The 11,187-nt window shown below is 45.3% G+C and overlaps 1 protein-coding gene across 1 annotated transcript; it reads left to right on the plus strand.

Annotated features, from left to right (window-relative positions):
• The first annotated feature begins 2,560 nt into the window (after positions 1-2,560).
• Positions 2,561-6,766, plus strand: LOC143218889 (uncharacterized). Its single transcript, XM_076444457.1, has one exon. The coding sequence runs from the start codon at positions 2,561-2,563 to the stop codon at positions 6,764-6,766; it is 4,206 nt and encodes a 1,401-aa protein (XP_076300572.1).
• The last annotated feature ends 4,421 nt before the right edge of the window (positions 6,767-11,187 follow it).

An 11,187-nucleotide genomic window follows, 5' to 3' on the forward strand; every position in this document is an offset into this window, starting at 1 on the left:
CTAATATTATTATAGTAATTTGAAACTATATGGAAGTAGAGTATTTGTAAGAGTACCAGAGGTTAATAGAAGGAGTAAATGGGATATAAAAGCTGACGTGGGGATTTTAGTAGGATATGAAAATGTAGGCTACAGAGTGTTGATAAATAATAGAGTAATTGTAGCTCGCCATGTAGATATCGTTGAAGAGAATGTAAAGTTAATAGGATTCAATGGTAATGATGAAAATGATTCATTAGAAAACAGTCAAAATGAAAATGACATTGAAAATGATAATAAAGACTGTAGCGGCCAGCGCTCAGGTAAAATCAATACGGCGATTGTGCCTTAGGATTGGGACTAGGCCTGGGCATCTGGCTACGGTTTGGGCCTGTCACCGTAATTTCGTTAATGGTTATTGCCGCCCGTACCCGGGTCGATAAAAGGGGGACATTTTAGTTTTCTCTGGCATCGCTTCGATTGCAGGTATGCCCCTGGCGTTTTATAGCTACCAGCTGTGGGGTTTTTCCTGCACTGGTCAACATCTTTGGGACACGTGAACCGTCACTCGGGCGTCTTTCTCCGCACCCCCATCTTGCCGTGTCTCCTTATTTTGCAGATACCCCTGGGCCCATTCCGAGCCCTTAGTTTCGGCTCCTCCCACTCTTAATTTCCAAGGAAGGGGAATCTTAGCGCGTAAGGGAAGGGAGAACCGAACCATCGGCGAAGCTCGCTCAGAATTTCGAATTAGAAGTAGCTGGACAGCAAGACGATCAACTTCGCTTTCGCTTGCATTGTATAGTAGGCAGGCGACCAGTTATTTTCTCAACCTTGTAACATTTGTAACATTGAAACATAGTGCGAAATATAGTTAGTTTCAACACACTTCAACTTGTTAGTCCTTCAAACGTGAAGGTGGTCCTTCGAGTAAATTAGCGGGCACCTCGCAGTGCAAATACACCAAATGTCCGAACGATCATTCCTTGATCAACCGCGGACAATTATCATTGGTCTGCAACGTTCCGATTTCGTAGATGCCCTGTAGCTTAGTAGTGAACAGGGTTCGCAGGTAGATAAATAAGGTGGAGACGAAATCGGATAACTGTGAACTAAACTTTTATTCCGCGAAGTACGGTACCAAACGTAAATACAAAGAAACTTTCCCTGCAGGTCGGCAAGTCCGACTGCGTAACAATACTTAAATAATTACGGTGTCCGGTTAGCGGGCCGGTGGTTATGAAGGGTCCTCAATCGCGTCAGCGGAGGCCACGGTGTCGGTCTAGATGGTGACAGAAAGAATATATTGTGATCGCGGAGTGACTAATGAAACGATCAGGCGGACGGTGGTACGCGAGTATCCGGGTACAGGTAACGTCGGCGCGGCGGACAATGTCGGTCGACCGGTATCACGACGTCGCGGCGTGACGCGTTCGCGGCGCGGGGTTTCGTGATTTCACGCTGGAGGGTAGGATGGTGACGGGAGGCGGTCAGAGGTCACCGACTGACGCAGCGCGGGCGCCGCGGCGCTCCTCCAGAAGCACCTGAAGGACGAGCCACGGATCGTACGTACCTCAGAGGCACCTGAGGGGTTCGTACTCGCCGTTACCACTCCAGGCCGCGAGGTCAAACCGCAGAGGTTCGACTAGCGAAGAAGGTCGGAGGCCAGTCGCCTCAGGCTGGTCGGACGGAGAGCCGAGTGGTGCAGCAACTCTCACACAGAAGCACCTGAGTGACGAGTTACCGTCGCACGCGCCTTAGAAGCACCTAAGGGTATTTGTGCCCACCACGTCGACACGACGGCTCCGATCCGGTCCAAGGCGGTGGCACGGCGATCTCCGGTCGCCGGGGATGTGGAGGGGAGTCGCCTGTGTGAGCTCGTGATTCCAGCCTGCGTTCTGGACGGATGGTTCCTCAGCTCTGAAAAGTGCTGGACGATCCGGTGTTCACGTGAGCGTCTCCGGGCAGACTCCGCTCCTTCGGTATTCCGACGCGACTTATATAGCGCCCGAAAGCGCGGACCATGGAGAGTGCCGCTCTCGGTCGAGCGGCCGCGGCGCTCTCTGATTGGCGCGCGTTTGTGTCGCTGGAGTTTATAAATATAAGTCGCCGTCGTTCGCTCCTTATTTACGCGGCGCTCGCGACGAGGTACGGCTCGTCGCAGGTCCTACGAGCCGGATTTGATCGTTGGAAAACTCCATCTCGTCGAGGAACTTGGGTTTTTTGGAAGTTTGGACACCAGCTTGTACATCCAGTGCGGCGTTCTGTGTGAGACGACAACGTTCACCAAGCCCCTGGACGTGATAGCAGCAAGGGGCGTACAGCTTCAAGGGCACCATAGCAATCATCTTGCATCAGGAGAGCGACAAAGCGTGCTGACCACGGAAGCCTTCTGCCATCGTTTGGATCTCTGGCATTGAGGAAGGCATTTGGTGGTTCTTTAGTCTGGAAGCATCGTGGCTGCCAGGATACAACGACCACGTCGGAGAAGATCTGCTGAAGCTGCTTGGCAACGCTGATCCACTCCTTCCAGGTTCCGTGAGTCATATCCTTGTTTTTAGTTTGTGTTTCTATCGTGTACACCATGGATGCGTTAAAATCATTAGTTGCTGAGCGCGGAACTGTGAAAGTCCGTCTCACTATATTTAGAAAATTTGTAGAGTCAGCGGACGTTAGTGCGGACATAGTTGCATTTGAGAAACGCGTTCGCGCAAACGAAGGTATCTACGGGAAGTTCGATGCAGTACAATCACAGATAGAAGCCGCTGTCATAGACACGCCGCATCAGGAAGCGCAGTTCGCGAAGCGCGAGCAGTTTGAGGCGAGCTATTTCCGCACGGTTTCTGGGGCCGAGGCTCGGCTGATGACGGCTCGCGGTAATTCGGCCCCTGGCCCATCGTCGGCTAATAGCGCCACACCGGAGTCGTCCGATTCGCCTCCCTCGACGCGCCTACCGATCATAAAACTGCCAAGTTTTGATGGGGATGTAGGCAAATGGATTCGTTTTAGGGACACGTTTAACTCTTCAGTAAATAACTCGGAAAAGCTAACGGACATCGATCGGTTCAATTATTTAGTGGCGTCACTATCGGGTCCGGCTGCGCGAGCAATAGAGTCTTACAGCGTATCAGCAGCAAATTATAAATTAGCTTGGGCGCGATTAAAGGAACGCTATAACGATCCAAAGGCATTAATCGCTCACCACATAAAATCATTGTTAGAAATTAAGCCAATTAAGGGATCAAACGGCACAGCACTTGGCGAGCTCATAGATACAGTTGTGAACAATTTACGCGCTCTCGAATCTCTGCTAAAACCGCAGGAAATATTAGATGCGATCATCAGCGCCTGTTTAGCGAAGGGTTTGGATAGCGACTCCCTCGATGAATGGGACAAGCGCGCGATGGAGACGCGTGCAATGCCAAGTCTTAAAGCATTCACGGCATTTTTAGAAAAAAGGGCGCAGTATCTTATACGAAAGAACGCAAATAGGCTGTCCGGTAGCGGCATCTCGGTCGATCGTCCGAAAACTAGCAAACCACGCGATGGACCAAATAGAGATTACGTAGCAGCAGCTCATGTCGCTAGCAAACTTAGTAAATGCGTGCTATGCAACGGAGACCATACGCTGCAATACTGTGCGAAATGGCTAGCCATGCCCTTTTCGGAAAGGCATGACACAGTGAAACGCTCATACTTGTGTTTCAATTGTCTGTCCCCGGGACATAGTATCAAGGCATGCACCCGCGGGAAATGTCGTAAATGTAGTAGAAAGCATCATACCTTGTTGCATAGAGAGGACGCGGGCATCAATGATATGGAAGAAAATGAAGAAAGCCCCGTGTCGAGTACTTCTCACGTGGTGCACTCGGGCATCGCAAATTCAGCCGAGGTCGGCTCCGAATGTACCGTACTTTCGACCGCGTTAGTCTACGTAATAGATAGCAAGGGAAACAACCACAAATGTCGCGCGTTATTAGATGTAGGGTCTCAGGCAAATTTTGTTAGCCGGGAATTTTTCGATCGAATTGCACTACCTCGTCGGGCCGTCGAAACAATGGTCGGTGGTTTGGGACGAGTTAGAAACCCGATTCGATCCACAGCGCAGCTTCGCATCGCGTCTAGTCGTGCCGATTTTAAGGCTAATTTGTCGTGTCTCGTAATCGAGAAAATTACCGAAGAAATGCCGAATGTTCCTTTGAACAAAGTTAGCGTTCCGATACCTGCCGGAGTAGTTCCCGCGGACCCTGACTTTTACACATCGGGTCGGGTCGATTTGTTGATTGGCGCATGCCTATTTTGGGACCTTCTATGCGTTGGTCAGATAAAGGTCGGATTAGGAAATTTGATGTGGCAAAAAACGCGACTCGGTTGGGTGTTAGGTGGCAGCATGCCGTGGGCAAATCGACATTTAGACGGCAAGAAGCTTCGCGCTTGTCACGTGGTAACGAACGCTCAGCTCGAGAAAAGCGTATCGCGGTTCTGGGAGGTAGAGGAGATAGGAAACATCGGCGCCATAAAACACAATGATCCGTGCGAACAGCATTTTAAGAAACATACTACGCGCGACAAAAAAGGGCATTTCGTGGTTAGTATACCGTTCAACGAGCGAGTTCATGAATTGGGCGAGTCTCGCACTCAAGCAGAACGGCGCTTATTAAATTTAGAGCGGAAGTTTAGGCGGAACCCCGATCTAGAGAAACAATACAAAGACTTCCTTCGGGAATATATAGAGTTGGGTTACATGACCAAATTAGAAACGAAGGATGCATCTCGGGTCGAAAATAGTTTTCATCTACCTCATCATGCGGTACTAAAGGAAGATAGCACGACCACCAATCTTCGCGTAGTTTTTGATGGGTCAGCGAAGACATCCACGGGCGTTTCCCTAAACGATACGCAGATCGCAGGTTTACCGGTACAGGATGATCTTTTTAGTATATTGATTAGATTTAGAAGTCATAAAATTGTTCTGTCGGCTGACATCGCCAAAATGTATAGGCAGGTCGTAGTACGCGAACAGGATCGCAGGTATCAGGGGATCCTTTGGCGTTTTAGTGAGGACGAGGATATAGGCACCTATTCACTAAATACCGTAACTTATGGCACGGCCTCGGCTTCATACCTGGCAACACGGGTTTTGCAGCAGGTAGGCAAGGATTGTGCGCGGTCAGCCCCTTCCGTCAGTAAAGCAATTTTAAGGGATTTTTATGTCGATGACTTACAATTAGCCGCGTCGGTTCTCCGCGAACCGCTAGTAATAGAGTTAATCGCGCGGTATTCATGTTACAGTAAGTTGCTTCGGATTGTAACATACATTTTTAGATTTATCGGTAACACTCGACCGCAGCGAGGTAGTAGAGATTCGCAGAGCAATCATCGCCGTCCTCCATCCGTAATTGAGCTCGCATCGGCTGAGCGAGTAGTGATTAAAACCACTCAAGAGCGCTTTTTTAGCAAGGAGATGCGGCAATTGAAGGCAGGACGGTCTGTAGGTAGAGATAGCTCGCTGCTTTCCCTGCACCCAATCCTTGACGATCACGGGATCATCAGGGTGGGCGGGCGTCTCCAGAACGCTCCGATGGCCTTTGATCAGAAGCATCCGATCATTGTACCGAAGTCGGGTCCGTTAGCAACCTTGTTAATACGACGAGAGCATTTGAGATTGTTGCATGCTGGTTTTCAGCAAACATTCGCGTCCCTACATTCGACATACTGGTTAGTATCCGGTAGACGCGTCACTCGGAAGGTGTTGATAAACTGCATAAAACGTTTTCGGTCAAGCCCTCATGGTACGCAACCTCGGATAGGCAACTTACCAGCGGATCGCGTCACTCCTGCTCGCGCTTTCGCTACTTGTGGCGTGGACTATGCCGGGCCTTTTCTTATCGTTGAGCTCGGACGAGCCCGTACTGCTAGAAAGGCCTACATTTGTTTATTTGTATGCATGGTCACAAAGGCGGTACATATTGAACTTGCCGTCGACTTGACTACCGACGCGTTTCTAAATTGCCTGAATCGATTCATTTCACGCCGTGGTAGGTGTCAGGCTATATATTCGGATAACGGCACGAATTTTGTCGGTTCGCGAAACGAATTAAAGGAGCTAGGAATCTTGTTATCCTCTCGGCAACACCACGATAGAATCTTAGAAGTATTGGCCCAAGAAGGCATAGAGTGGCATTTTATCCCTCCGCGTGCTCCGCATTTTGGCGGGTTATGGGAACGAGGCGTTCGTTCAATTAAAACGCATATGAAACGTGTCATCGGAGAGCAGAAGCTCACATTCGAAGAAATGTACACGATGTTGACACAAATAGAACCATGTCTCAATTCCCGTCCACTCCATCCTTTGTCCTCAGATCCCTCTGATCTGAATCCACTGACGCCTGGTCATTTCCTGGTGGGAGAAGCGTTGACGGCGCTTCCACAGGCCGATTTGGCCCAGATCACTCAAAATCGACTTAGTAGATTTCAGATACTGCAACAGATGATCCAGCATTTTTGGAAGAGATGGCAGCGAGATTATCTTCACGGGTTGCAGCAGCGTCAAAGATGGAAGTCCGACTCTCCCGATGCTCCAACTCTCGGAGCAATGGTCCTGATCAAAGAGGACAATCTTCCCCCAATGAAGTGGGCATTGGGTCGAATTCTGGAGCTGCATCTAGGCCAAGATAGTGTGACGAGGGTGGTCTCCATTCGCACCGCAACCGGGGTCATCAAGAGACCAGTTGCGAAGATATGTTTACTGCCTATCGCGGAAGAACATTTAGATACCGAATCCGCGTAGATCGTATTTCATCTTTGTTTTGGTAGTTTGTTAAGTAATTTTGTAAATAATTGTACCTAGGTTTTACGTCGCGTTATCTTTATTGATTTCTGTTATATTTAGTTGCCTTCAAGTTTTAATTTAGTGTACGTTTGCTTGCGTATCTTCATTCTTATCATTATCGCACTCCAGGTTTTAATTCATTTTGCGGCTACTACCTTGTATTGTACAATCCCATTGTTGTATTAGAATAGCGCTCCTATTTCGTCCGTGAAGTTTACGATTCTTATTTAGTGCGATTGAACTCCGTTAGTTCAAGGTGGGCGGTATGCAGCGGCCAGCGCTCAGGTAAAATCAATACGGCGATTGTGCCTTAGGATTGGGACTAGGCCTGGGCATCTGGCTACGGTTTGGGCCCGTCACCGTAATTTCGTTAATGGTTATTGCCGCCCGTACCCGGGTCGATAAAAGGGGGACATTTTAGTTTTCTCTGGCATCGCTCCGATTGCAGGTATGCCCCTGGCGTTTTATAGCTACCAGCTGTGGGGTTTTTCCTGCACTGGTCAACATCTTTGGGACACGTGAACCGTCACTCGGGCGTCTTTCTCCGCACCCCCATCTTGCCGTGTCTCCTTATTTTGCAGATACCCCTGGGCCCATTCCGAGCCCTTAGTTTCGGCTCCTCCCACTCTTAATTTCCAAGGAAGGGGAATCTTAGCGCGTAAGGGAAGGGAGAACCGAACCATCGGCGAAGCTCGCTCAGAATTTCGAATTAGAAGTAGCTGGACAGCAAGACGATCAACTTCGCTTTCGCTTGCATTGTATAGTAGGCAGGCGACCAGTTATTTTCTCAACCTTGTAACATTTGTAACATTGAAACATAGTGCGAAATATAGTTAGTTTCAACACACTTCAACTTGTTAGTCCTTCAAACGTGAAGGTGGTCCTTCGAGTAAATTAGCGGGCACCTCGCAGTGCAAATACACCAAATGTCCGAACGATCATTCCTTGATCAACCGCGGACAATTATCAAAGACAATGACTCTGATAATGATAGCGTAACTCCTAAAGATCCAAAAGTAACTCCTGAACCGAGAAGGTCTAATAGAGACAGAAAACCGCCAGATAGATATCACCCGCAGATGAATGCTAATTGTATTTATGTGAACTATGTTAGTGTAGACACACCAGAAAATTATAATGAAGCAATAAGTAGTAGCGATAGTGAACATTGGATAGAAGCGATGAATAAAGAAATTGAATGTTTAAATAAAAATAATACATGGAGATTAGTTAACAGACCAAAAGATAAGAAGGTATTAGACTTAAAGTGGATATACACTAAAAAGGCGGATAATAAATTCAAAGCTAGGATTGTTGTAAGAGGGTTTCAACAAAGAGAAGTGCTGGAAGATATATATTCGCCAGTAGAGCGAGAACGCAAACATTCAAAATTATGTTAAATTATTGTGTGCAAAACGGTTTAGAGGTAAATCAAATGGACGTAGAGTCTGCATTTTTAAATGGAGAAATAAAATCAGAGGTGTATGTGAAACAGCCTCAAGGTTACGATGATAATACAGGGAAAGTATGCAAACTAAAAAAGGCTCTGTATGGATTGCGAGAGAGCCCACGAGTGTGGTACGAATGTTTAGATGAATATCTGAGAACATTAGGATTCAATCGTAGCAAAATTGATTATTGTTTATATTTCATGAATAACAAAGATGATAAGATTTATTTGATAATGTTTGTAGATGATTTGTTGATTTGTAGCAAAAATAAACAAAAACTAGAATATATTAAAAGATTACTAGCAGTAAGATTTCGAATGAAAAAGATATGGGCTAAATAAAAACTTATTTAGGTATAAATATTGAGTATGACTGTGAACGGAAAAGTATGACACTAGATCAAAGAAATTATATTGAATCACTCGCGAAAAAATATGGAATTGAAAATGCAAAATTATACGCTACTCCAACGGAGCAAAGTTTAAGATGTGAACCTGCTCTATCAGCATCTAATGATATAAAATATAGAAATCTAATTGGAGCATTGTTGTACATAGGCTCTGGAACTAGATCAGACATATGTTATTGTGTAAACTACTTAATTAGATTTCAAAATTGTTATGACCAAAGTCATTACAAGTATGCTCTAAGAATCTTAAAATACTTGTATTATACTAAAAATTTAAAATTGAAGTTTGAAAGAAACATAAATGCGGATATACTAGACTGTTGTGTTGATGCTGATGGGGCAGGAGATGTTGTGGATAGGAAATCGACAACCGGCTATGTAATCAGAATGTATGGTAATACTGTATTTTGGAAATCTAAAAAGCAAGATATTGTAACAAAATCGTCGACTGCGGCCGAGTATGTAGCCTTATCCGTGTGCCTAAGCGAAGTAACATTAATGAGAGACTTATTAAAGGATTTTGGTATTGAAATTAAAAATCCAATACGTATTTATGAGGATAACGCAGGAGCAATATGTATAAGTAAGTTTGGGAATCTTACAAAAAACTCAAAGTACATTGAGACACATTACCACTTTGTTAATGAAAATTACATGAATCGAATTATTGATGTAATAAAAATAGACTCTGAGGAAAATCCGGCAGATATATTAACTAAGTCTTTAGGAAGAATTAAATTTGAAACTTTTAGAGAAAGTTTGAAGATATGTTAGTATTGATGAGAAAATAAAACATACACAATTAAGCTAAAACTATGTAAACAAATGGAAGTGTAAGAAGAGAGTTAAATTTAAGGAGGCGTGTTAAGAAATGAATAAATTTAACTGTACTGGCATGTATGTATGTATGTATATCACAGAGAGAGAGTTGAGTGACACTGGACGGAGTGTAGAAGAAAGAGAAGACGCAACGCATGCGCAGTAGCTCACAGGTAGCAAGCGAAGCAACTGCGTGTGTAAGATCTGATTCGAGAAGACCTGATGTAATATTATGTTAAGAAAGCTTGTGATTAAAATATTAGTGAAAAGTCAGTGTATTACGGATTTCTACGATCTAACCTCTAATTCTCAACAGGGATAAATATACCACAGCTCTCATTATGTCAGGTCTCGTTCCAACTGCTAGATACATTAATGACCCAACCAAATTTCTAAATGGTTCATCTCCTGTTTTCTCCTTCTCATTTCCATTTTCCTTGGATAGATTTACATTAACTTCCAAAGGAGTGTCTACAGGTTTAGCCTCTTGCATTCCGAACCGCTCCAATATTTCGTCCACATATTTTCGTTGCGGCAACTTGATTTCTTCTTTACCTTGGTGTATTTCTATACCCAGGCAATATTGTGCTGGTCCTAGGTCTCTAACCTCGAATGCATTCATTAGAAAATTCTTCAGCCTCGTTATTTCACTTAATTCTTCTGATCCAATCAATAGGTCGTCGACATATACTACTACAATCATAATCTTATTGGTTTTGAGATTCATGTGATATACACATGGATCAGATCTCGTTGGTTGTAATCCAAATTCGGATAATTTTTCATTTAATCTCGTGTTCCACTGTCTCCTGGCTTGTTTCAGCCCGTAGAGAGCACGATTTAATTTACACACTTTGTTTCCTTGTTGCATCTTATGCCTCATAGCTACAGCTTGCTTTCCTATTTTGCTTCCGCTGCCTTCTTCCTTTATTATCTCATTCAAAATTTCTTTAAGATTTTTAGGTATCTCCATGAACACACCCTCTTCTAAATGGCCATTCAAGAATGCTGCTGTTATATCTACTTGGTGTATTTTTAGGTTATACTACACAGCCAGCGCCATTAATAATCTCACTGAGTCCAAACGTGCAACCGGTGAGAATGTTTGGTTGAAATCAACTCCCTGACGCTGACTATAACCCTTTGCAACCAGTCTCGCCTTTCTTCGTTCAAGGGTTCCATCTGAATTCAATTTATTTGTTAATACAAGCTTACATCCGACAACATTTTTGTTCTCTGGTCTATTGATTATATTCCATGTGTTATTCCTTAACAGAGATTTAAATTCTGTATTAACAGCTGTTTGCCATTCCTTCTTATCTTGGCTGTTAATTGCTTCTTCGAAAGAAATTTCAATAGTGTTCGCGATCGCGTGAGCGTTCGAGGTTGTATCCTCGTCACGCGCCGCTCTCTCTCTCCGTCGTGACGTCAGCCACCGAACGCGAACATAGCGAAACCGTGGTAAGAATCCGCTTTACCCCGTTTCCCCCTTTAGGGTCTATCGATCGTGCCCCAAAGTAGTAAGGCAATGACGGTTCTGGATCAGGGTGGTTCCCCTCATAGTGGAGGCCACCCGTCCGCCAAGCCCCCCCCCGGGGCTAGGGGCACTGCCCCCCCCTGTAATTGCCCCCTGTAATTGCCCCCTGTAATTGCCCAACCCCCTGTAATTGCCCAACCCCCAGTAATTGCCCAACCCCTTG

This window comes from Lasioglossum baleicum, chromosome 20 (genome assembly GCF_051020765.1).
Source record: "Lasioglossum baleicum chromosome 20, iyLasBale1, whole genome shotgun sequence".
Taxonomy (NCBI): domain Eukaryota; kingdom Metazoa; phylum Arthropoda; class Insecta; order Hymenoptera; family Halictidae; genus Lasioglossum; species Lasioglossum baleicum.